This window comes from Nomascus leucogenys, chromosome 21, assembly GCF_006542625.1.
Source record: "Nomascus leucogenys isolate Asia chromosome 21, Asia_NLE_v1, whole genome shotgun sequence".
Taxonomy (NCBI): Eukaryota; Metazoa; Chordata; class Mammalia; order Primates; family Hylobatidae; genus Nomascus; species Nomascus leucogenys.
The window spans coordinates 19,408,199-19,435,952 of record NC_044401.1 but is presented as its reverse complement, the minus strand read 5'-3'; the positions used below and the strand labels follow the sequence as shown (position 1 = coordinate 19,435,952).

At 39.1% G+C, this 27,754-nt stretch overlaps 1 protein-coding gene across 6 annotated transcripts in view; it reads left to right on the top strand.

Annotated features, from left to right (window-relative positions):
• The window catches only part of NXPE3 (neurexophilin and PC-esterase domain family member 3), a 48,803-nt gene extending 40,721 nt beyond the window's left edge, over positions 1-8,082 (top strand). For 5 of the 6 annotated variants that reach the window (XM_030801680.1, XM_003261757.4, XM_030801678.1 and 2 more), the window contains one exon: positions 693-8,082. In XM_030801680.1, coding sequence (XP_030657540.1) covers positions 693-1,243 — 551 coding nt within the window. In that variant the 3' untranslated portion in view covers positions 1,244-8,082. The remainder of the gene's footprint in view (positions 1-692) is intronic. The other variant, XM_030801679.1, reaches the window with a different exon arrangement.
• Positions 8,083-27,754: the final 19,672 nt, after the last annotated feature.

The following is a 27,754-nucleotide window of genomic DNA, read 5'->3' as shown; positions in this document are numbered from 1 at the left end:
GTCTTTGTGGGAGCATGGATGGAGCTGGAGGCTATTGTCTTCAGCAAACTAACACAGGAACAGAAAACCAAATATTGCATGTTGTCACTTATAAGCAGGAGCTAAATGATAAGAACTTATGAACACACAGAGGGAAACAATAGACACTGGGGTCTACTTGAGTCGGGGAGTTGGGAGGAAGGAGAGGAGCAGAAAAGATAACTATTGGGTACTGGGCTTAAAACCTGGGTGATGAAATAATATGTGACACATTTTCCTATGTAACAAACCTTTACATGCACTCTTAAACCTAAGATAAGAGTAAAAAAACCCAAACTTTTTAGACATAGATAAAAAAGATTGCAGTGATCAGTGCAAATAGCAACATTTCTTGGCCTAATAATTAGAGAAAAATGGGTTATTTTGTTTTTCAAGCATAGACAGGTGTAGTGTAGAGTCTGTCACTGATGGTGTTATTTATAATGCGTGTTATGTTTATGTAATAATTTAAATAATAAACATGTTAGAATAAAGGCCCATTGATACAAAGGGGGCAGAGTTCAGTGAAATAGGTATTCCCTTTCATTTACATTGTACCTTTTTGTTGTACTTAAAAAAAAAAACTTGTTATTTGAAGCCACTTAATAAGGTATAATCAAAATATATGTGCTTGGTTTGAAGGTTTTTATGAACTTCAGTTTTCCTTGTTTCAGATTTAGTGGAGTTTAACTTGGGTAGTCCCAAGAATGTGGGTCCCTTCCTTGCAGTGGACCAGAAGCACAACATCCTGCTCAAATACCGCTGCCATGGTCCACCCATCCGCTTCACGACCGTCTTTAGCAATGAGCTCCATTATGTGGCGAATGAGCTGAATGGCATTGTGGGAGGGAAGAACACAGTGGTTGCCATAGCTATATGGTCTCACTTCAGCACCTTCCCTTTGGAAGTGTACATCCGGCGGCTCAGGAACATCCGTCGAGCAGTGGTTCGGCTCCTCGATCGAAGCCCTAAGACCGTGGTGGTCATCCGGGCGGCCAACGCCCAAGAGCTGGGACCTGAAGTGAGCCTTTTCAACAGCGACTGGTACAACTTTCAGCTGGACACCATCCTTCGGAGGATGTTCTCAGGGGTTGGAGTATATCTCGTCGATGCCTGGGAAATGACCCTGGCCCATTATCTACCGCACAAGCTGCATCCAGATGAAGTTATTGTGAAGAACCAGCTGGACATGTTCTTGTCCTTTGTGTGCCCCTTGGAGACCTAGCCTGTCTTGGAAGGGACTAGAGGAATCATATTCAATGACCTTCTCAATTGACCTGAGTTACAGAAAGTGGCCCCAGGGAGAGATGACTGCCATTAATAAGTATAAAATTTCAAAAAGATCTGGACTTAATATGATGACTTATAAGGAGCTTAGAAAATGCAGGTTACATTTATATCTACCTATAGGATTTTATCCAATCTTGACTTAGCCATGGTAGAACTCTTAACAGCATCTACACACCATATTGCTCTTGTAACCAAAGATGCTAATGAGTGTATTTGAATTAGCTTCTCCTGGGAGGGGTGACTACTTTGCTAAAGAGTATGAAAAATATTCTGATGAAGGGACAAGTTTGGTTGGTAGTAGAGTGTTTGTAGCTTATCTGGTAAAGGAAATTGAGTGCATCTGCATGCATAGCACAAGTAGTTCATCTTCTGGTGGTTAACTAGAGAAAGCTTATAGTCAGAGGCTCTTGTGAATGCACTGAAGACTGCTGTGTCTCAGGAGTTTCTCTTGATGATCTACCTTTTCTGAATTACTTGAAAAGGCCAATGTGCTTGGTTCGAGTTTTTTAGTGAGAATATTTACAATTTCCTGCTTTTATCTAGAAAAGAAGCAAAAGGGAAATATGAAAGCAGTATATATAAAATCTGGGCTTTGGAATTGATATTTGCATTTGGTGATTGTTTTTTATTTGATTCAGCTAAATTTTATGTGTTGAATACTTACTCTAGAATAACTACTTTTGGAACTGGAAGGGGGAAATCTGTAAATGGAAATTTATTTTTATGTTCTGAAATTTGAGGGTTTAAGAATTGACTTTTGTGTAAAGAATGCTGTTGTATTATAAAGCTATGGAAGTTTTTCCCACTAGTTTCAGGTGTTTTTTTTTTTTTTTGTTGTTGTTGTTGTTATTTTGAACTACTTACCAAAATTAGAAGTTAAAATCTAATTAGAAATTAATAAGATATTAAAATTCATGACAGGTTTTTTTTGTTTGTTTGTTTTTTTGATATTTCTTGATTTGGGCATAAAAGGCACACCCATTCTCTCATGCTTGGAAGAAGCCGCTATTCCTACTGGCTATCTAAGAAGAATGGAATTATTAATTTTATTTGACATATTAATTTTAAATGAGTTTAATTTGGGATCATTTAGTAAGTACTCTTTTCTTTATGAGCTGTGATAGATTATAGTCTAGTTTAAGTTGCTCCTAAGAAGACAGGTTAAGAAACGAGGGAGGCTTTAGAGAGGAAGACAGATGCTTGAAGTATGAACGATACATAACCTTAGAAGGATGGGTCAAATAATTTGGATTTTTAATTTAAAATAGGAGGGCCCCAGATCTTACTTTCCTATCCTTGAGGAACACCTTCAAGTTTTTAAAGTATTTTATGGGGAAAGAAGATTTTTAATTGTTTCTGAGTTTAATGAGGTAATAAAATATATTAAAATAGTTTAATTTTAATGGTTCTTACGCTTTACAGTACCTAAGGATCACTTGCAGTATCTGACAAAAATGCAGTCATGGCAGGGTGTGGTAGCTCAAGCCTGTAATCCCAGCACTTTGGGAGGCCAGGCAGGAGGATTGCTTGAGGCCAGGAGTTTGAGACCAGCCTGGGCAATACAGTAAGACCTCGTCTCTACAAAAAATAAAAAATTATCCAGGCGTGGGCTGACAGTCCCAGCTACTAGGGAGGCTAAGGCAGGGTGATTGATTGAGCCCAGTAGTTTGAGGCTGCAGTGAGTTATGATTGCGCCACTACACTCCCGCCTGGGCAACAGACAAGAGATCTTATCTCTAAAAAATTTTTGTTAAATAATAAAAGAATTAAGGCCAGGTGTGGTGGCTCACACCTGTAATCCCAGCAGGGATTACAGTCTTGGGAGGCTGAGGTGGGCGGATTGCTTGAGCCCGGAAGGTCGACTAGCCTGGGTGCTATGGTGAAACCCCATCTCTACAAAAAAATACAAAAACTAGCCGAGTGTGGTGGCACCCACCTGTAGTTCCAGCTCCTTAGGAGGCTGAGGTGGGAGGATTGCTTGAGCCCAGGAGGCAGAAGGTTGCAGATGTTGCAGTGAACCTTGATTATGCCACTGTACTCCAGTCTGGGCAACAGGGCAAGACCCTGTCTCTAAAAAAAAAAAAAAAAAGAAAAAAAGAAAAAAAAAGAGGGACCATGATGCCTCTGGGATTTATGGAACCAACCTTTGTGGTGAGTGCTCAGTGATTCCGATGCAATGGTGGTATTCCACACTTTGAGAAACACTAAGAGAAGAGATAAGATAGAATGAGGGAATAAACATGGCTTGTTTATTATTTCGGGGGATTTACCAATAACTGGTTTAATTCTGTTCATGATCCAGTAGTATTGGTGATATTAGCTCCATTTTATAGAAGGGGAACTCAAGTTTAGATTTGAAATAAGGTATGTGAGAGTCCATATCCCTTTTCAGCTAAACTTGTGAGACTTTCATAAAGAAGGGTTTGTATTTATTTATTTGTTTTTGAGACAGGGTCTTGCTCTTTTGCCCAGGCTGGAGTGCAGTGGCATGATATGGCTCACTGCAGCCTTGACTTCCTGGGCTCAAGCGATCCTTCTACCTCAGCCTCCTGAGTAGCTGGGACTGTATGTATGTATGTACCACCATGCCCAGCTAATTTTTGTATCTTTTTGTAGAGACTAGGTTTTGCCATGTTGTCCAGGCTGGTCTTAAACTCCTGAGCTCAAGCCATCTGCCCACCTTGGCTTCCCAAAGTGCTGGGATTACAGGTTGACCACTGTGCCCAGTTGAGAGTTTTTCTTTTCATGAAAGAACTTGACATTTCCTCAAGGATTTATAAAGGAGGCTGAGGAGTAATTTTCCCAAGAGAATTTTAAAAAGAAAGAGGGCATTTCTCCTCCAGTGGTTTGGAATGATGCCACTTGATTGTGCAAATGATTTCTTACGATCTTGTCTAGTTTTCTGTTATTTTTTGATTTGGTGACATAGCTCTTAAAGATTTGGTGACACAGCTTCTTGAGTCACTTTCATCTCTCTTTAGAAAAATTTTTTTTAACAGCTTTTAAGTTCAGGGGTACATGTGCCAGTTTGTTTCATAGGTAAACTTATGTCATGGGGGTTTGTTGTGCAGATGATTTCATCACCCAGGTGTTAAGCCTAGTACCCATTAGTAATTTTTCCTGATTCTCTCCCTCCTCCTACTCTCCACCCTCCAGTAGACCCCGGTGTGTGTTGTTCCCCTTTATGTGTCCATGTGTTCTCATCATTTAGCTCTCACTTATCAGTGAGAACAACTTTCATCTCACATCTAATTTGTCTTTCTTCACTCTGGTGTGGAAATTTTCATAGCGATTCCAATATCACTTAAATGTTTCCCAGAATATTTAGATAGAATAATTTAGTTTCTTCTGAAAAGTTTATTTTAGGCTAGTGCCACATGGTTGTGAATATTAGCATGGTAGCCAAATAATAGTTTGTTTTAAATATATATTTCCCAATATAAATATAAGGGGCATCATAATTTTTAAAAACTATAAAATCTAGAAGAAAAATCTATGGATAAAATCCATAATTCTATCATCTGAATGCAATGAACGTTAGCATTTAGGTATATTTTCTTGCAGGTTTTTAAACCATATACTTATAGAGAATATGTAATTTGGATCTGTGTTTTTTACATATAAATATTTTTCTATGTTAAATAGTCTTCATAAGTTAATTATAAAGATCTGCTTAATAGTTCTGCTACTGCAGTTTTCATTATTAGATAAGTTGGTCGTTATGGTTGGACATTTAGTTTTACAATATTAAAGCAGTGGTTTATATCAATTTCAGTGGTTTAAAATATGAATTTCTATTTTGGAATGACAGTATTAATTTCATGTAGTGAATCTCATATTCCAGAACTGAGATGATGGATTTGATGCTATTTGTGACAGAACCCATAATAAAGCCTTTCTATGCAAATTACATTTTATAGAATTATCCTACTAAAAGTAACCTTTCTTCAGTGAATGCAAAACAGAACTTTGGTGTTCCAGTATGATTCATCTTGCCATTCTGAACAACTATCATTTTAATTAAGACCACTTAACTGACACTTCCTGGATTCAATTATTAAGTTTCAGATTGAAACTTAATCCAGTTTAATAACTGAATCCAGTTTCACATTTATCAATCTGAAAACTTAGTTGGCAGATTGGTAAATCAGGGCACTTGACAAGAATAAATATGGTAAGCCTAATTTATATATTCATGTGTTACATGCCAGAAATGAGTCCGTTTCTGGACCCTGTTCAAGGAAGTAGTGATGACTGAGAGAGGTACAGGGAAATAAACACCCAAGGGAAACAACAGAAATAAGCCTCCCCAACTTTCTAAAAAACTGCTCAGCATTATCTCTGTGGGTTCTGGGTAAATTCAGCTTTTTAACATCAGCTAGTCACTAATGCCAGAAATTCCACTTAAAGTGTATTTATTTTCTTGTGTTAAGCATTATTCTACCTGGTTTATGTCTACAATGTAGTATTAGTGTACTTAGGATTCTTGACACCTCAGTGTGCAATAAATAAAATTTTGAAGTTGTTGTTTTTCATTTGAACGTGAGACCACAGCCCCTGAGTACTAAGGGGACCTGGGAATCCTAGGGGAATGGAGGTGGTGGAAGATAAGAGGATGGTTGAGGGCAGGAGTTTAAAGGACACAGAAGCTAGGAGGGCACGAAATGTATTCCACCAACTTCAGTCTTGTCTCTTAAAAGTGCTTTTACATTTTAACTTTTTTTAAAAATGTGGGCCGGGCATGGTGGCTTATGCCTGTAATCCCAGCACTTTGGGTGGCCGAAGTGGGCGGATCACCTGAGGTCAAGAGTTCAAGACAAGCCTGACCAATATGGTGAAACCCCGTCTCTACTAAAAATACAAAAATAGCCGGGCGTGGTGGCACATGCCTGTCATCCCAGCTACTCGGGAGGCTGAGGCAAGAGAATCGCTTGAACCCGGGAGGTGGAGGTTGTAGTGAGCTGAGATCATGCCATTGCACTCTAGCCTGGGCAACAAGAGTGAAACTCTATCTCAATAAATAAATAAAAAATAAAAAATTGAACTTAAATATATTTATATGTGTGTACATATATTTTCTAATATTCTGGTTAAATGAGAGGCCATCGGGCCTCTTTTAGTTTTAAGAATCTAATGATGTGTACATCTAATGCCCATTCCAACTGGATTGTAACACTGCTTGGGGAAGATAACTTAAAAAAAAGTAGTACTGAGATTATAGCAGCTAGTGTCCTAAATGGAAAGGAAGTGAAACTAAATGTCATAGGAGAAATCCTTTCAGTTCTGTGCAGTGGTTCATTTGCTGTTAAATCTACCCCATTACCCCTTGAAAATAAAGTGATCTTCATGTTACAGGACCATTGCTTTATTTATGTCATAGATTCCTTGTCCTTTAATTAGTCAGTGAAGGCACATGGTTGCGATACTACTTTTTGATTGCCGTATTGTAAAAGCTGTATTGTGAAAGGTAACTCCCTCCACCTGCCCACTGCACCCCCACGTTTAGGGGCCACACAGAAAAAGCGAAATAAGATGAGGTGAATCTAATGAGAAGGCAACTCTAATGCCCATCAGGAGATTCACTAGGGCATTTTAAAAGGATGTCTTTAAGGAAAAAGTTTTGTTCGTAGATGTTGCCTCTGATTCCTCCCTGCGGCTCCAGTCCAGGTCTTGGAACCGGCCCTCGAGGGGAATGTCCGGGACTCGGGTCGGTACCTTTTTGGTCTGGGAATTTCCAGTGTGCAGAAAAAAATCCACAAATCTAGGCCTCGCTGCCCCCTCCCTGCCTCCTCTGGCCCTCCTCAGTGCCCACGCCACCCGGTTCGAACGAGAGGATGACCGTATTCTGTATTTTAGAAAACAGGCTCTTAGCTTCCCCCGCCCCCGTCCTCACTTGAGTGGAGAACTGAAAGCGAACGCTATAAAGGGCGCCAGTGAGAGGGGCTGGCCTCCTCTTGCCACGAGGTCAGACGGCGAGTTCTTAGAGAAAAAGGCTGCTTAGCTGCTGCTTATCATGTAACCTCAAAAGGAAACTGACCGTCTTTCTCATGCTGTCACGTACTTGGGTTATTATCGCTGATTACAGCTGGAAACCATTGATTTGCTCTTACGTATTTGTGTGACTTGACTCTTCAAACACAAAGGTACATTTTTATTATTTGATATTTTATTAAAATATCTTAAATGGTAAGATTTTTTTTTTCTTTTTCTTTCCTATTCGTATAGTCAGATTCTTAACTTTGGAGTCACTCTCTTGTGTTTGAGTAGCCATACTTGCTTTGGGGCAAAATATTGGGGGATAGTTTTTGGAGAAAGAAAATCTGGGATGTTTTTGTAGTTTAGTAATAGCAAGAATCATGTCTGTTTGCTTTAAAGGCCCAGGAAGGACTGAGATACTAATGGAGGAGATCGATAGAATGGGTGATGAAGTATCATAAATCTAATGTAACACTTTATCTTCTGTCAGTGACCTAGAACTATGATATCCCGAGGCAGAAGTCTCCCAGGAGATTTGATGTGTGGGTTTAGAGGTGTACTTTCCCACCAAGCGTAGGCATGAAACTATATCTTTATGGGAAAATATATCAGAGTAAATTGAAATACTTTATAGCATGCCCTCATTCATTCTTACATCTGTAAAATTAAAATGTGTGAATGGCCATTTTATGAATGAGGAAAACCTGAAATTTGATGATTTGGCTGGATCCCCAGATTCATGATAATCTGTATATGTTAAGGGGTTTTGTTTGAATAAAAGCACATTTCTAAATAGAATGGATTAGAGATTCTCTTCATTGGGATTAGTGAATTTGCTGTAGTGGCTGAAGGTGCTGTCCCAAAGAGGATGTAAATTTTAAGCATTTGGTAATATATATTTCCTCTATTTAAATCTGACATCTAAAGAAATATCTGGCTGGGTGGAATATTTTTTTGCTTCTGTTAGACAGTAGGTTGTTTAGACAATAAAAGGAGAGAAAAGTTTCCAAGTCTCATTCACCACCCCGCATAATCCCTGATGGAGCAGGGCATCAGCCACACAGATCATCTAAACAGGCAGATAACCCTGCAGTCTTTATATTTGGCCTCAGAATACAATGTATGGTCCACTACCCCTCTCCACCATCTTTCTAACATCATCCTGCTGAGGCCAAAGACACAGTTGGGCGGGGTACAGGCGTGGAGCACTGCGGTGGCAGAGGAGTCAGTCTGAGAGGAGTTAGCACATGACATCAGTGCACAGCGCAGATGACGGAAACGTTTGGCAGCATCCTCTCCAGTGTGGAGGTGATGACCGAGGTCAGCATAATCCAGCTGTTCAGATACAGACTTTTCCTCACTGAGGAAGAGGAGGCAACCCTTCTCTTTCTTGTCTTGTAACAGACAAGACAAGAAAGCTCTCAGAGAGCAAAAGAAACCCTTTCAGAAGCTACAGAGCCATGGAAAGCATTACTGAGGGGAAAGAATTTCTAATTGTTCTGAGACCAACAATGAATTGCTCCTGAAAACACCATTTTCTTTTAGCTCATAGCTGACACTGATCTGGAGGCCTCTTGATTTTTTTCTCCCAGGTTAACAGGAAGATCTCGAGGGCCCTGGCTGTACTTCACCTTTTGGCTTTCTTGGCCTGATGCTGAACTCTCGAGGGTGAGAAGGGCTGATATTTCTAAACAGGCAGCATCCAGGTGTTACCTAGCCCCTGGCTGATGTCGAAAAGGGCGGTGGGATTTTTCTAAGATTTTTCTCTTAAATTAGCCATTTTTTTGAAGTTGCTGCAAAATTACTATGAATTTTACTTATAGGCATTTTACTGTGATTTCATGAGAACTAAGATTTGTGTGTGTGTGTGTGTGTGTGTGTGTGTGGTTTAGCAGTATTTTTTTCAACCAATTTGTTGAATTTCCTTTATTTTCCCCAGCAGGAGGACATATGAATACATCTAAGAGGGGAATTCAGCTCTCTGCTTACTGACAGTTTCAGGGTTATGTAATCTTTAACAGGCTTGGAGAGCATCATGCCCCCTCACAGTTTTGGTGAAGAGGCTCCTTAAAACTAGCATATGTGGTTTCTGATTAAAGCACTTTCTGTTCCTTTAATTTGGGATTGTCTGTGAAGTAAAATACCTTCCTTTCAAACGTAGTGAATGAAAATATTTACTGCTTCTGATGGAGTTAGTGGATTGGGAATTAACACTTATTAAACACTTGTTTTGGGAGCTTACCAGCAAGATCTCATTTAGCCCTACAGCATTTTTTAGGTAGCTGTAATTAGCTTTATTTTATTTATTTATTTTTGTAACTTCAACTTTTATTTTAGATTCAGGGGGTGCATGTATAGGTTTGTTACCTGGGTATATTGCGTGACGTTGAGGTTTGGGGTACAACTGATCCCATCACCCAGGTACTGATCATAGTTATTTTTCAACCCTTGCTTGCCTCCCTTTCTCCCCCCTCTAGCAGTCCTCAGTGTCTTTGTTGCCATCTTTATGTCCTTGAGTATCCAATGTTTAGCTCCCACTTACAAATGAGAACATGTGGTGTTTGGTTTTCTATTCCTGTGTTAATTCACTTGTGATAATGGCCTCCAGCTGCATCCATGTTGCTGCGAAGGACATGATTCTATTCTTTTTTATGGCTATGTAGATTTCCACAGTGTATACGTACCACATTTCCTTTATCTAGTCCACTGTTGATGGGCTTCTAGGTTGATTCCGTGTGTTTGCTATTGTGAGTAAGTGCTGCAGTGAACATACAGGTGCATGTGTCTTTTTGATAGAATGGGAAATATAACCACGACAAATGGTGAATTCTCTCATGGTTATATTAAACAATAATCACAATGCTACATTCTCTATACATGATACCAAATATCTGAATTAAACTTATCAAAATACTGTTAATTACCTATATGTTATATCTATAAAATGGCAACCTCCAGATATTTGGAGACATTAAAAATGATTTTTTCACTGTTCAGATATTTAGCAACATGCAGGCACTTTTAATATTGGTAGAAGACTTTTGGATACATTTTAGCATTGAGTAGTTTATGTGCATCCCCAGTCCTCTGATTGTTTCAGTCAAGTTTGCTAGACAGCCTAGTACTGTGAATCTGTAGAGGGTCTAATACTGTAAATCATGAATTCTTAGAGAGGGTGATATTATCTCCAAGAGGGCAAAAATTGGTTCTTCAGGGAAAAATCTTAGCTATTACAATAGTTTGTGGCCCCCAAAGGGGGCATAGTGCATAATAGATATACAGTATATCTGTGGTATTAAACTTTCATCAGGGGATGATTAGGGGAAAGATGTCTAAAAAGACCCCGTAGTGGGTCTAATACTGAAAGGAAGGTTGAGACATGCAGTTGTAAATGCTCCACCTGTACTTACTCAACTGAGGTCAAAAGATTTTTCTGTGGTTTGTTGTCTTTTTGTGTCTTGCTTTGTGTCTACATCCTCATTTTTCATGGATTTTAAAAGTACTGGTTTCCAGAGGGGGAACAACGTTTTTAGTTTCTTTTCTTTTCTCTTTTCTCCTCCTCCTCCTTTTTCTCCTTCTCCTTCTCCTCCTCCTTCTCCTCTTCTTCTTTTTCCTCTCTCTCTCCTTTCTTTTTTTTTTTTTTTTTGATACAGAGTCTCCCTCTGTTGCCCATGGTTGGAGTGCAGTAGCCCCTTCGTGGCTCACTGCAAACTCCGCCTTCCGAGTTCAAGTGATTCTTGTGCCTCAACCTCCTGAGTAGCTGGGACTACAGGCACATGCCACTACGCCCAACTAATTTTTGTATTTTTAGTAGAGATGGAGTTTCACCATGTTTGCCAGGCTAGTCTTGAACTCCTGACCTCAAGTGATCCATCTGCCTCAGCCTCCCAAAGTTTTGCTTTTTTTTGAGACAGAGTTTTGCTCTGCCACCCAAGCTGGAGTGCAGTGGCATGATCATAGCTCACGGTATCCTCTACCTTCTGGACTCAAGTGATCCTCCTGCCTCAGCCTCATCAGTAGCTGGGACTACTACAGGTGCATGCCAACATGCCAAGCTTCTTTGTTCTTTTTTCTTTTTCTTTCTTTCTTTCTTTCTTTCTTTCTTTCTTTCTTTCTTTCTTTCTTTCTTTCTTCTTTCTTTCTTTCTTTCTTTTTTCTTTCTGTCTTTCTGTCTTTCTGTCTTTTATTGTAGAGATGGGGCCTTGCTATGTTACCCAGACTGGTCTCAAACTCCTGGCCTCAAGGGATCTGCCCACCTTGGACCCCAAAGTGCTGGGATACAGGTGTGAGCCACCATGCCTGGCTTTATATTTCTTTATTTCAGGAAAGTTTTATTCATTATATCCTTAAATGCTTTAAATATATATTTTTAAATTGTGATAAAAGATACATAAAAGTTGCCATCTTATCCATTTTTAAGTGTACAGTTCAGTGCCACTAAGTACTTTTCATATTACAACTTTTACCACCAGCCATTTCCAGAACTTTTTCATCTTCCCAAACTAAAACTTCATATCCATTAAACAATAATTCTACATTTCTCCCTCCCCCAAGTCCCTAGCAACCACCTTCTACTTTTTGTCTCTATGAATTTGATGACTCTACATACCTTATATAAGTGGAATCATATCATACCTATCTTTTTATGACTGGTTTATTTCATGTAGCGTAATATTTTCAAGGTTCATTCATGTTGTACAAATGTCAACATTTCCTTCCTTGTTAAGGCCAAATAATATTCCAGTGTGTGTGTAGGTGTGCATACCACACTTTGTTTATCCGTTCATCTGTCCATGGACACTTGGATTGTTTCTATCTTTTGGCTATCATGAATAATGCTGCTGTGAACATATGTGTAAAAGTATCTGTTTGAATCCTTGCTTTCTTTACTTTTGGGGATATATCAAGTCATTCTATGTTTAATTGTTTTAGGAACTGCCATACTATTCTACACAGTGGATGCACCATGATGGATTTCTTTTTAATTCATTTTGTGCAGTATTTGGCACAGTGCAGTGAATAAGTGTGTACACCATGAATATGTGACAGAAAGTGACACAAAGTTCTGAGTAAATCTGCTCAGTGATTCGGCACCACTCTTAAAACAATGTCTCCTATTTATTCACCCTTGCATATCCACATACTACAGTGCACACACTTACGAAGATGTGCATGGTTGGGAATAATTCCTATGAGAATCATTGAGGTAATGCACTTAGATTCCATGTGGGTCAGATCTTTTTGGAAATTTGGACCACTGGCAGTGGAGGTCCACATCTTAAACCTAGGGAGGCTTGCTGGAGGTTTAAAAGGGCCAGAGCTACAAAGGTGATCCATAGATGTGGGGATTAGGTCTTGTGAATGAAGATGAACTGAGGACACTTTGAAGATAGGAATTGTGTGAGTTCTGATTTTTACCCTTCTCCTCCCCTTCCACACCCATTCCCTCACCTCTGTAGCATAGCACAGGGTGACTTCATAAATTTTGATTGAACAAATAACCCAGGGTGGAAAAAAAAATGAAAGGATGATTTATTTTTTAATCATAACAGCTGTGAAAAGTTGTTTGAAGGCCGTAAGAATTTTCTATGCTGTATTTTTGCTATGGGAAAGGAGGTGCATTTAATTTGAGGTGGAAGATAAGAGTTTGGAAACTGAAAGTGATCACTGGGCAAGGCTGCCAAATTTACCCTTGGCATTTCTAGTATCTTGAGAGATGAGCTGTATGAAAGATGGCAGAGGCTGATATATCATGGACCTTCCCACCCTGCTCTTCTGTGGTAAGGTTTCATATCTTGTAAACAGCCAGTGAAAACAGTTGTGTGTGTTTACCTCTAGTATTGAACAGTATCAGCATTTAGATAAGAAAGGGATTGTTAAACCCAACACTAATGTCAAAATCTAGGGCAGAGTGACAGATTGCAGCCAAATTGTAGCAGGCAGGAGGTGGACTGGGTGGTGATAACAATGTTAAAGGACATGCTTTCTCCACCCCATACCTCACTTAGGTTTGTCGGCTCTCCAAACTTCATGGTTGTTCATTTTTGGGGGCCTCTCTTAAAATGCAAATAACCTTTAAGAAGGGTTACTGTTGATGCCTTGGTGTGAATTAATTTTTAGATTCTTTCTTGAAATTTTACTGGATGAGTAGGGCACAGAGACTGCCCCAATCAGAGTGCAGATAAGGGGTGAGGTAGAGTGGCAGGAGCATTGCAGGGAACCGAATGTGAAGGTTAAAATCAGACTTGGTGTCTCCCCCTCTCTCCTTCAGTTGGCTGTCCTGTCTCTGTTTTTTTTTTTTTTTGAGACGGAGTCTCACTGTCTTCCAGGCCGGTCTCCTGTTTCTGTTCTTGGTGCCACCACTATCATCCTCAAGGCCTTGGAGTTACCTCTGACCCTCATCTCTCTTTTCCCTGCCCTGCCCTGCCCTTCCCTTCTCTCCTTCTCTCTCTCTCTCTCCTTCTCTTTCCTTCCTTTCCCTTTCCCTTTCCCTTTCCCTTTCCTTTCCTGTCTCACTCTGTTACCCAGGCTGGAGTGCAGTGGCTCTATCTCGGCTCACTACAATCTCTGCCTCCGGGGTTCAAGTAATTCTCCTGCCTCAGCCTCCAGAGTAGCTGGGACTACAGGCACCCACCACCACGCCCAGCTAATTTTTGTATTTTTAGAAGAGATGGGGTTTCACCATGTTGGCCAGGCTGGCCTCGAACTCCTGACCTCAGGTGATCCACCCGCCTCAGCCTCCCAAAGTGCTGGGATCACAGGCGTGAGCCACCACACCTGGCCCCTCCCCTGTCTTTCTGTGTTCAGTCTCTTGCCTATAGATTAAATGTGTGAAATCTCTAAACAGTTCCCCTCTTTCCATACCCAGGAGCACCACTTCAGTTCAGACCTTCATGACCTGTCGCATTGACTGTTGCAGAGTCTTTCCTGATCACTTACACACAGCTGCCACTCTGATCGTGTTTTTATCTTGTTCGAAACCCCTGAATGGCTCCCCATCACATCTGCTGCCCACTGTTTGCAGGCAGCGTCAGGGCCCTGAAGGGTTCCAGACTTGACTCTGTGGTCCTCCTCTTCTCCTATGTTCTCTTCAAGTTGGGCCGATGGTCCAAAGAGGCCAAAATGCTTAACAATGAAGTATTAATTAGAACTTTGAAAAATGAATAATAATTGTAACTACCATCATTGAGTGTATATTATGTGCCAGGAGTTGTGCTAGGCATCTCATGACACTACCACCTTTAACCTACATACTGGCTGAATGCAGTTAATATACCCATTTTATGGATGAGAAAACAGTCCTAGAGAAGTTAATTAAAGCTGGATGGTTATTAAGTGAATGGAGCTTGGATTTGAACTCAGGTTTGTTTGACTTCAGAACCCCATGCTTTTAATCAAGGGAAGAAGAATATTACAGGCAAGAATTCTAGCTTGGGTAAAAATTTGGGGGCAAGAATTAGTGTGCTATTTTAGAAGATATTCTTAAGGACTGCATGTTGAAGAATAGAGATAGAAGTATGATGGGATAATGTTTTAGTTTGCTAGGGCTGCCGTAACACAATACCACAGGCTGGGTGGCTTAAACAACAGAAATCTGTTTCTCACTGTTCTGGGAGATTGGAAGTTCAAGATAAGGTGTTGGCAGGTTTGGTTTCTCCCGAGGCCTCTCTCCTGACTTGTACATGGTTGCCTTCTTACTACGTCCTCACATGTGGCGTTTTATCTGTGCATGGGCATCCCTGGTGTCTCTACCCTCTTATAAGGATACCAGTCAGATTAGATGAGGACTCACCCCGACAGCCCATTTTAACTTACACTCTTTAAAGGCCCCGTCTCCAAACGTAGCCACATTCTGCGGTACGGGGGGTTAGGACTTCAACATGTGAATTTTGGGGGGACACCATTCAGTCCATAACAGATAGGTTTGATGTAGCTTGATTTTAGAGGGTGTGAAAACCAGGCACAGACATTTAGTTTTGATGTGGAAGGTCATAAGGTCCAATTGTGGTTCAGCAGGGGAAAACATGAATATCATTGCTTCCTCAAGCAAACTTCTAGCTACTCTTAAACATAAAGGTAGTTAGAATGAGTAGAGTACTAAGGGATGAATGGGGACCATTTCGGAGAGGGAACTATTAACACTTTTCTATAGTGGAATGAAAGAGTAGAAACAGTCAAATCTTTAATTCCTCTAGAGGTTTCTGGAAAAATGAAGATAATCTTTTGGTGAGGGTAGAGGGACAGAGTGGGGTGTCAGTGGCAAGTTTCATTTCAGACTTGATTATACTCTTGGCAACATGGAATTAGAACTCAGAGAAAAGGTCAGAGCTAGTAATAGGCATCAACTCTGGACAGGTCAGAATTGAACGTGTGGAAGTGGATAAGATTGCTCAGACTTCAAAAAGGACAAGAGACAAGAATTCTCAGATCTGAAACTGCTTTGTTGTCACACTGGTTTGGAGGATAGTAGGGAGGCTCTCCGGGAACTCTCTAGGTAAAATAGCATCTCTGGCTTTCTTCCTTGACCTTGCTTTGCTTTTCTTCTTAGCACATCATGGCCACCTGGCATTATCTTATATAGCTTTTTGATTATTGTCTGTCTTTCCCAGTAGAATGTAAGCTCTGTAAGGGCATTGGTGGCCTTTCTGTTCACTACTGTATTCATAGTATCTGGAAGCGTGTCCGGAACATTGTAGGTGCTCAATAAATATTTACTGAGTGAATCCCTGAATACGTGAATTTCTATAATCAATATAATTTAATTTGATAATTAGATTGCTGGATATTTCCCTTTTATCTTTTCTTAAAGTAAAAATTTGTTCTTTAACAAATGTATTTTAATAAATGAACGTACAGACACATGTGTTTGAGAATCTCTAAATATCCAACCTAAAAACTTGGGTTTGTTTCTGTGTTTTCCCTTAACTTGTTCTTTCCCCAAACCAAGATCACCTGGTCTCTTCTCTGCTACATCATTTCTTTATGAGAAAGTAGTTATGACTCTTTTTAAAAAGCCAGGCATTTCAGCACTCTGGTTACTTTGATCAGATTATCTATTCGTATCTACTTTTATATTTTTTGTAACTTTCATAGGTTATTTGTGGAGTCCTTGGTTTCTGTGAGGTCTCTTTTCCCTTTGCTCGCCATACCTGTATTTAAAGATTCCCATCTCATTGTACCTATGTGGGTGCCAGATCATATGAACATAAGAAATCTGTTTACACCATTCTCCATTATTTCTCTGGGAGTACTGCCAATTATGGGATGGCATAATGAAGCATAAAATACAACCTTAGGTAGGATAGGCGTTTAAACCAAGTCCACTATCTTTCCTTTTTCTAAGGGATCATAATCAAAGGTAAATGTGAATCTACTTGTATTTCATACAGGTGAAGACTCAGCAAATCTAGCTCTTCTTTTTCGCTAGTCTGAGTGGTATACTTGGCACTAGAATTATTGTGTTAAGTCATTTAAAGCAGTGACTCTTTAGCAGATGGGGAATTCCTCCTTAAAGGACTATTAAAAAATCACTGAGGAAATGTTTTCAAGGGCCACACATCCCCTTTTTGAAAATCATAGTAGGTGATTGAGCCACAGCACTTAGCTTGAGCAACAGAGTGAGACCCTGTCTCAAAAAAAAAAAAAAAAAAAAAGAAAAAAAAGAAAAACATACAGGCCACAGAGCACCTTTCTGATGGGGCATGCCATACCTGTCAGGTGGAAAACACCAGGTGGAAAATCACAGTTTCAGAATAGAGTTAAACTGAACAGAGAACATGTAAAACTAAAGGGTGACTTTGTTGGTTTCCATCCTCTCCTCTTTACTGCCAAATTAACTTTTGGTCCCCCAGACCCTTGTTTGCTAGAATTTTATGGAACTTTAACACTGTATGGAATGACGTAGGCTGATGGGAAGAGGACACTCTGCAGGGCAACAGGACAAGTCTATAAAATCCAGAATCAGATTAGGAGATGAAATTCTGAGCATGCTTGTTGGAAACAGAAAAAGAGAAGGACGTCGACAAGAGAACCTGTTTACTGAACCTATGGCCAGTTTAGTACATCTTTAGGAACTGTTCACTATAATAGTTGTCTGACTTACAAATTCTACAATTATGATATTTTTATAATTATGCTCTTTTGTAATCAGTTTGATTGCATACGTGTGTGAAAGTGCTCTGGGGGAAAAATTCAATGTAGATGCAAGGTATGACTAACAGGTTTTGTCCAACCTGTAATCTATCATTTTCCACTCCCTGTGGCCATATGCACACAAATAAGAGGGAGATTTACTCAATGGTCATAATAATTTATGGGAACAGGAATGGAACTAACACTTATTAAGTGTCTAGGATGTGTCGAGTACTTGACATACATTGCACATTATCTCATGCCATATTAGAAATTTGATTTAGATACTAGTATCTCAATTTATAGGCAAGTAAACTGAGGCTCAGAGATTAAGAGATTTGCCCAAGGTCACATAGCTGGTAAATGCTACAGATAGGTATGCAGGCTTCAAAGCCATGACACTGCAGTGCCTCTAAACACTTTTGTTTAAAGCAGGGGTTGGCAGACTTTTTCTGTAATGGGCCAAATAGTAAACATTTTAGGTTTTGTGGGCCAAGAGACAAGATGGAGGATATTATGCAGGCACTTATATAAATGTTTAAAATGTAATCATTTTAAAATGTAAAAACCATTTTTAGGTGACAGCTGTGCAATAGGTTAGATTTGGCCTGCAGGCTGTAGTTGCCAACTCCTGGCCTAAAGTATCCAGAAAATGTAAGCAAAAGCAATTTTGGGGAGGTAAGGTGATTGTTTGAATAAATAATTGTCATCAACTTTGTATTAAATTTGCATAGTCTTTTAGTAACTGAGAATTTAGATTTCCTCACTAATTCCAGTATTAAATTATCTCTTCATAAAATTCTTCCTGTTGATAGCTATGCATGTTTGATGTATTTTGTCTGTTAGTATGCATTGTGTTTGGCAAGATTTCATAACTGCGTATTTTACCTTGATCTTTGACCATTCTCCCAGCTGTTACATACATTAGAGACAGTGTATGTATATAAAGTACATAGTATCCCACATATGGCAGGTATTAAATAGTGGTAGTTATTATAAACATTATCAGTGTTCCAAAGTAGTATTATATTATGGATCTATAACTTATTATTTTGTTGGTATTAATATATGTTACACATGATGTAAGCTGATTTCTTCTTCTCAGATCTTAAACATTTTTATAACTAGTCTTTCTGTCTGGCACAAACTATTGTCCTTGTTTACAGAAATTCAATATAAATCCCTAGAGACTTATAAAAACAAACAAAAATTTCCTAAAATCCCCCAAAACAAAAAACCTCAAGTTTTAAATTCTGAATTAAAAGTTCCAGAATTAAAATTCTTCTTGAAAAAATGTGGCATATAAGGCATTCATGCCTTTAAATAAGACATAAAATTATATTCTTATCCCTCATTCAGTTTGACAAATATGTGTTATCTGTGTTAAAAAGGGAAGGCGGAAGAAGATTTTGGATATGAAAGTTTTGCAAAACATAAATTCTAATCAACATGTTTATGAAGCAACTATGTATTGAACATTTACAAGTACTGTGCTCCATTTCTATATTAGTGAGCTCAATTTAAGCTCAATTTAACTCACCTTCCAAATTTAGCCTTTTCTTTGGGGGAAAAGAGAAGGTTTAAGTCAAAATATAAAAGAAAAGTATAATGGTTAGAAGTTTCTTAGCTTTAGGCCTTTGCAGATCCATGTAGGCCAAAGCCTCATACAAAGGAATGGTGAAGGGTCTTTTGGTCAAAAATTTTCTTTACTTAATTTCTGTGGATCCTAAAATTCAACTATAAAATATTCAGTTCTTTGGGGTTAATTGCCTTCAGATTTTTTTTCTCCTTAAAAAGTAAATATTACCAGGAAAAGTAACAAGTTATCATTTATTTATAGTACAATGTAAATTAGCCCATTAGTTTTCTTCCTGAAAACTGAGATCCCTTCCCAGAGCATATACATTTTTTACAGTAGAAGGGTACAGGGATGGGTAATTTTGAACTATGTATTACTGTCTAGAATCTGCGGATTTGTGTAGGAAAGCGTGTCACAAAGAAGAATGGAGAGGAAAAAAGGAGAGAGAAAGGGGAGTTGGGATTAGAAGATACTTTTTGGTCCTTCACCATTCTGTTTTAAGGCAGTTCAGATTTTAGTGTCCTTTAAAGCAGGCAAGAGTTGACAGTATTCCCATATTCGGTGTTTAGGAGGATGCTTTCATTCATATGTGTGGAAATGAAACTTTTGGAGTTGTCAACAAGTCAGAGAAAGCAGAAGAAACCATGGAACTTGTAATGCTCTCTGCCTTTTTGGACAAAGCTCACCTACCTCATTTTTATCTCTTGGTGTCTATAGTGGATAAAGTTCATCATTCTAAATAGAAACCAGAAAACACCCTCATGAGCTAAGAACCATTTACAGGGTAAAAGTTAGGAAAGTGCACTTGTTTCATATGGATGTTTTGTGTGAGTTTTGATTATTACTATTAGAGAGTGTGGTACACAGGTAGCCCTTCAGACGAACACCAAACATCACTCCATCATATATATGATTTTGTGTGAACCATATGCATTTTATAGTATGTGGATATTTTCTGAAATCAAATGGAAAAACTTCTCATTTCTTTAGAAATGAAATGTTAAAGGGGAAGAAAAATTTGTTTTGTTTTAAGTTTAAACACTTGGATTTCTGCTGGGCTAGAAGGATGGGATGCTGAAAAGGTATTTCAGGGAACTGCAGCATTGCTGTGATTCAGGGTCTGTTTATAAGGCATCTGTTTATTGGGATGTTCAACTGTGTGACCTGACTTTGTGCAAGGTGCCTCTCTGGCTGCCCATCAGATGACAGACCTTGTGTACCTGCTGGGAAGCAGTGGAGTTACTTTACATAGTGGATGACTCACTCACACATAGTGGGTGCTCAGAAAATATTTGTGAAGAGGACAAAGTGGTATATGGCATCTCCTTTGATGCTTTCATATAAAAGGAAGTTGCAGAGAGCTGTCTCCAGGGACACTATTAATTTTATCTTCACACAATCAGTCCGTAATATGCAAAGTTGTACACACTATACATACAGTACTTAACGGGGCATCAAGTTTATTCTCTTAGCACTGAGCAGGATGTTCTGAGATGTGCAAACCTTTTGCTAATTCATCTGTATGATGATTAGGTTACTGGTTGGAGAAATTTCCTCAATATGGTATACTGTGCTTTGATATCAGATGCTAATAATTTGCTGCAAACAGAACCTAGAGAATTATTTTTAAAGACAACCTTTTGATCTTTTATCCCTTCATAAAATTCTTCCTGTTGATAGCTATGCATGTTTGATGTATTTTGTCTGTAAGTATGCATTGTGTTTGGCAAGATTTCATAACTGCGTATTTTACCTCGATCTTTGACCGTTCTCCCAGCCGTTACATACATTAGAGATAGTGTATGTATATAAAGTACATAGTATCCCGCATATGGCAGATATTAAATAGTGGTAGTTATTATAAACATTATCAGTGTTCCAAAGTAGTATTATATTATGGATCTATAACTTATTATTTTGTTGATATTAATATATGTTACACATGATGTAAGCTGATTTCTTCTTGTATGTATCTTAAAACATACAAAAGAATAGGTTACACCATTGTAAGGAAACAGCTTATAGAACTTGCTAACTACAGCTGTCTGTGCCATAGCCTGGTTGGTCAGGTGGCCTATTGGGAAGTATATGAGTGCCAGTAGAACTGAGTTCATATATCTCAGAAATAGTAATTGTTTCTATTATATGGATACCATATGGACCAGAATGTTCATACAGCCAGGTATAAGCTCCACAAAGACAGAGATTAGTGTTTGTCTGATGTACAGCTGTGCCCCAGTACTTAGAAAAGTACCTGACATTTATAAAGCACTACCATATTGAAGAATAACTAGAATTTGAAAATATGTGGTCTGATTTACTCATCTGCATTAGAAAAATCTGTTAGAACACCCTGAAGTTTAAATGTTTCTTGAGATGTTGAAGTATGTTTTACATTGCTATGGGGATAATAACAAATTATTATTTTTAAGGAAAAGCATTCAACAAATCAACACATAAGATGATATCAGTTTTGAAAGCTCCTGAAAGATTTTATGTTCTTTACAAAGAATTCCAGGCAAAAGGCAGCTGGGTTTTTATATTTACAAGATAGATGAAAATAGTTTTATAATAATCCAAGTGCAGAGAATGAGGAAATTCTAATTCAAGGGGCCAAAGTATTTGTTTTGATGTCTGTACGGTATTGACATAAAATAATTTTGGAAGCATTTCCACTTGTTTCTACCATCCAGTTAAATATGTACCAAGTAACTACCTACTAAGTAACAGGTACTTGGCTATTGACAAGGGATACCTGTCTTGGGAGCTTATAGTGGAATAGAGGAGACAGACTCATAAATGGTTAATTTTAGCACATCCTAAGAGCTATGATAGAAGTCTGTGTGGGGACTGAGAGGAAGGGCCCTTAGTCCAGAAGTGGGGTTGAGAGTTGGGGTCAGGGGAGGAAGGGAGGGTCAGGAAAGGCCCCAGAAGTGTTGGATATTAAGTGAGTCTTGAGTGAATGTTGGGTATTAAGTGAGCATGAGATTTTGGTTGAGGAAGAGGAGAGAAGAACAGCAAGAGCAAAGTCTCAGAGCTGTGGGAAACTATACTCAGTTTCATGTTACTAAAGGTAATGAGGAAGATGAAGCTTGTGAGGAAGGCAGGACTTGGACATCTGTCATTCTAAGAAGACTGGACTCCATGCTAAAAGCAATAGAGAGTCACTGAAGGATTTTTAAATAGTGTACAGAAAGCTTGTCCAACCTGTGGCCCATGGGCTGCATGTGGCCCAGGACAGCTTTGAATGTGGCCCAACACAAATTGAAAAACTCCTTAAAACATTATGAGATTCTTTTGTGATTTTTTTTCTTTTTCTTTTCTTTTCTTTTCTTTTTTTAGCTCATCAGCTGCCATTAGTGTTAGTGTATTTTATGTGTGGCCCAAGACAATTCTTCTTCCACTGTGGCCCAGGGAAGCCAAAAGATTGAACATCCCTGGTGTGGAGGAATTCTTAGAAGAATTCCTGGCATTCCAGCATTCCATTGGCATGCTGATGGCAGTCTGGAGGATGGGTTTTAAGTGGGCAAGGCTGGATGGGTGATCATTTGCATCAGGTAAGAGATAAAGGCCTGTCTTGGATAGTGGAAATTAGAGATGGAGAAGAGAGGAGGGTTTCAGAAACAGGTGTTCAACAATTATGAGTCCAATCTGGAACTATTGAGTTGACTGATAGGACACTGCCTACATTCGATCCCTAAAAATTATTTAAATCTTTACTTACTAATTTATTTTTAAAAACCATATTTTCTTAAAAAAGAAAACTTCCTGCAAACAGTATTGTTTCACATCTTTGCAAATTTCTTAACGTCTGGTTTTACAGAAGACAGATTTTCATATTTGCTTCTGCATTTAATTTGTTGCAGTTGACCAGGTGCGGGGGTTTATGCTTGTAATCCTAGTGACTTGGAAGGCTGAGGTGGGAGGATCACTTGAAGCTAGGAGTTCCAGACAAGCCTAGGCAACACAGCCAGACCCCATCTCTACAAAACATGAAAAATAAAAACAATTAGCCAGGCCTGGTGGGGCATGCCTATAGTCCTAGCTACTGGGGAGACTGAGGTGGGAGGAGAGCTTGAGCCCAGGAGTTAGAGGTTACAGTGAGCCATAATCATGCCATTGCACTCCAGCCTGAGTGACAGAGTGAAACCCTGTCTCTTAAAAAAGAAACGTGTCACAATGTTATGTTGGTGAAAATATAAAGAAAGTCTGATCTCATACACATATGTAGTTGGAAGAGGAAGAAATAGCTTAATAGTCTTTTCAGGTAATTTGGATATTCTAATTTAACGTTATACCAAAACAAGTGGTAGTTCCTTAAAGGAGAGATGCAAAATGGAACTTGAAACCATATCAATGAACTTTTTATATTCTGATACATTAAAATCCATTGGCCACTCTCGCACTTTGAATGGCTCTTTCACCTATGTGTGATTTTATAATGTCTTGCATTGTTCATTTGGAAATTATTAGTTAATTGAGTTATGCAAATTTTCTAAATGTTGCCACATTTCATTATATAATATAAAAAAATCACATTTGTTAATAGCACATCACCACTGGGCTCATCAAAAAAGTCTTCTAGAACTAGGAAGCTATCAAGCTCAAGGTGTCCAACAGAAGTTTCCCAAAATTGTAATTTTTATTTAAAAACTTGAATTTTATTATTGGCAACAAATACTGTTATTTTCCTTGACATGACAGGCTCACTTTGTTCATTAAAAAACCAAACCAAACCAAACCAAAAACTGACAAATACCTGAGTCTGAAACATAGTTTCTCAGTCAAGTATAATTGGTGTTCCATGGAAAACAGAGGGCAGCTCAACTCACAACTCAAACCGTATTTGATTAGAACAAATGGCAATGACATATTGTTCAAGCTAATAGACAAGTGCATTTCCTTGAGACAATTGTCATATTTCAGGATGCAGCACAAACTTCTATGCATATTTCCCGTTTTGCCACATAAAATATTAAAATGATGTATACAAGAGTCAATACTGTTACTGCTTCATCCAGGACTTTTCAGGTGAAACTCGCTTTTTTTTTCTTTTTCTTTCTGCAAGTAGACAGTGGTGAAGAATACAACAATTACTAGTTCATTTTGTTGCCACTGCCTTGATTTGTTTTAAGGCACCATTAGTTATACCCATTGCTTTTGTACCATCATTTCAAATGTAAACACAATTGTTTCAGGATAAATGATGAGATTCGAAAAGTTATTGTACATTTTGAATGTTTCAGCATTCCTTGTGTTTGTTGTCATGCATTCAAATAAAAGACCTTTGATGACTGCCAGTGCTAGAAATGAATATAACCGAAATAGCAAGTCCAGACAGTCCGTAGATCTATCCATTTCTAAGGCAAAAGTGTAATTCTGCAGACAAAACCAGTCTGCAGTTAAGTCTTTAATTCAGTGAGCTACTGTATTGTTGCAAAGTGGCAGTGCTGTGATTTCTTTTGCTAACTTTTCATCTAGAAAGCATTCAGCAAAATAAACTCTACCAGGCTTTATTGGTCTTTCACCTATGATGTTCATTTCTTCAGCCAAAGCAATACAATAACTTATCCTGTAAGATACTGGCTTTTTCATCTCAAGTTTGAAAAGCTGTTCCAAGTTGTCTTTGGCTTTTCAAAAGTTCATTACATCTACACTTAAAAATCCAATTCTGGCTGGGTGAGCTGGCTCACTCCTGTAATCTCAGCACTTTGGGAGGCCAGGGAGCGGGGGATCATGAGGTCAGGAGATTGAGACCATCCTGGCTAACATGGTGAAACCCCGTCTCTATTTAAAATACAAAAAATTAGCCGGGCGTGGTGGCGGGCACCTGTAGTCCCAGCTACTTGGGAGGCTGAGGCAGGAGAATGGTGTGAACCTGGGAGGTGGAGCTTGCAGTGATCTGAGATCGTGCCACTGCATTCCAGCCTGGGTGACAGAGCAAGACTCCATCTCAAAAAATAAAAATAAAAAAATCCAATTCCTTTTTTTTTTTTTTTTTGAGACAAGGTCTTGCTTTGTCACCCAGGCTGGAGTGCAGTTGTATGATCATAGCCTACTGCAGCCTTGACTTCTTGGGCTCAAGTGGTCCTCCCACTTCAGCCCTCCAAGTAGCTGGGACCACAAGCATGTGTCACCATGCCCAGCTGATTTTTTAATTTTTTATTTTATGTAGAGATGGGGTCTCATTATATTGCCCAGGCTGGTCTTGAACTTCTGGGCTCAAGCAATACCTCCTGCCGTGGCCTCCCGAATTGCTGGGATTACAGGCATGAGCCACTGCACCCAGCCCAGCCCTCAATTCCTTTTTTGAAACTCTGGATTATTGGTCTCAAGATAGTGTTACAATGTTAATTGACACCATAAAACTAAAAAATGTTCTATTGCATAAGATACAATAAGGTCAATTATTAACATTTATAAAGCCTGGGGAAAGATAGCGTTCTCATATTTTTATTTCTTCTTTACAGTTTCTTCCAGTAGCTTTGGATTAGATTTCTCCCCTCTATGAGTTGTCACAGAACTCTCTGATATATCATTTCATGTTTTTCAGTATCTTTAGATGTAGACAGTACATCTGAGCCTGGAGGAAATGAATCCTCTAATCTCATTTTTTGAAGCGAAAGATGAGGCTCCAGAGTCAGTTAGATGAAGATTTTAATATCTTCTTTGCTTTTGATGGAGCAGTGTAACTGGACAAATTCTCAAGGCCCCATATTTCGTATACAGTTTTTGTGCATCAGAAATCTCTGAGTGTTTTTGAGGGTTCTGGCTCAAAGTCTCTCATAAGACTACAGTCAAGATGTTGGCCAGAGCTGCAGTCATCTGAAGCCCCGATGTGCGGCTGGAGAATCTACTTTCAAAGTAGCTCACTCACATGGCCGGCATATTGGTGCTGGCTGTTGGCCTCAGTTGACTTTTCCAGACAGTGTCCTCGTAACATGGTGGCTGTCTCCCACAGCATGAGTGTTCAACTATATTTGATTAGAACAATGGCAGCATCCTATCATTCGACTTAATAGATCAAACTGAAAAGCAAAGTGCATTTCAGTTTTTTTTTTTGCAGCGATATTAACCATTTTTCATGTGTGTGGGAGAGCTTCTGGGCATTGGGGGTTGTGGTCTTGTCAAACAGTACTATTGCTTTGGCATTGCACAGAAAACTTCGTTTTGAAACATTAGTCTTTTGTTGACCACCTTGGTCTAGATTCAGTTCTCCAGAGGCCATGAATTTGTGGCTTGAATTTCCATATCTCATGTAAAATGGGAAGATAACTAATTAAATCAGGAGGATAATTAATTTTGTAAAAAATTACTTTCTATGGATTTATTTGAATGGGCATTTAAATCCTTTATTATACATAAAATATTAGTGGGTAGAAAACAAAATTCAAATAGATTTTATTGAGAAACTCTAATGTATTAGGGTTCTCCAGAGAAACAGAACCAATAGGGTACATATAAATATGTAGAGATTTATTATGAAGGATTGGCTTACACAATTATGGAGGCCAAGAAGTCCCACCATCTGCCATCCATAAAGCTGAAGAACCAGAAGAGCTGGTGATGCAGTTCTAGGTCAAGCCTGAAGGCCTGAGAACCAGGCAAGCTGGTGGTGTAAGTCCTAGTCAGAGTCTGAAGGCCCAAGAACCAGGAGTGCTGATGTCAAGGGTAGGAAAGGATGGATGTCCTAGCTCAAGAAGATAGCTTCAGCCTTTTTGTTCTATTCTGGCCCTCAGTGGATTGCAGGATGCCTCCCCACATTGGCGAGGGGGGATCTTCTTTACTCTTGTCTACTGATTCAAATGCAAATATCTGCCAGAAACACTCTCACAGACATACCCCAAAATGATGTTTTTCCAGCTGCCTGGGCATGCCTTAATCCAGTCGAATTGACACATCAAATTAACCATCACACTCAACATCTTATTTGGAGCATCTTTTAAATGATTTTGGTTTCCAAGGAATTGCAATTACTGAAGTCTTGTATTTTCCACAAATACACCAAGGGATTTGTTTTCTTTTTTATTTATTTATTTTTTAAAGTTATCAAAAAGTTAGAGGGAGAGGCAGCAAGAAGTTTTAGGGAAATACACTTGTGAGAAACAAGGAAATACAGTCATGCATTGCTTAACGATGGAACTACATTCTGAGAAATGTGTCGTTAAGTGGTTTTGTCGTTGTTCGAACATTATGGAATGTACTTGCACAAACCTAGATAGTCTAGCCTACTAGTCACCTAGGCTCTATTGCTCCTGGTCTATAAACCTGCACAGCATGTTACTGTACTGAACACTGTAGGCAACTGTGACACAGAGGTATTTGTCTATCTAAACATATGGAAACATAGAAAACAAACAGTAAAAATATGGTATTACAGTCTTACAGGACCGCCATTGTACATGGAGTTCATTGTTGACTTAAACATCATTTTGTGGGGCATGGCTGTTATTTACTTTGGACCTACCCTCACCAGGGTCTTATGCCACTTACTAACACCGAGTAACAATCCAAACTCATCTTGTCCCCCCCTTCGTCCGAAAACCCGAACATTCTGCTTTGTGATCCCTTGTGATCTGGAGCTGGCGGCCCTGTTCACCTGGTCATGGCTCCAAGCCATGGCCTGACTGGGGACTCTTTTATTGCTCCCCACCTCCAGAAGAGCCAGACCTGTAGGTTCTGCCCTAGCAATGCTGCCCAGCTCTGCTTTCTGTCCATTTACTTTCTCCTTTCGCACTGTATCTGCCCCAGTGCCCAGTC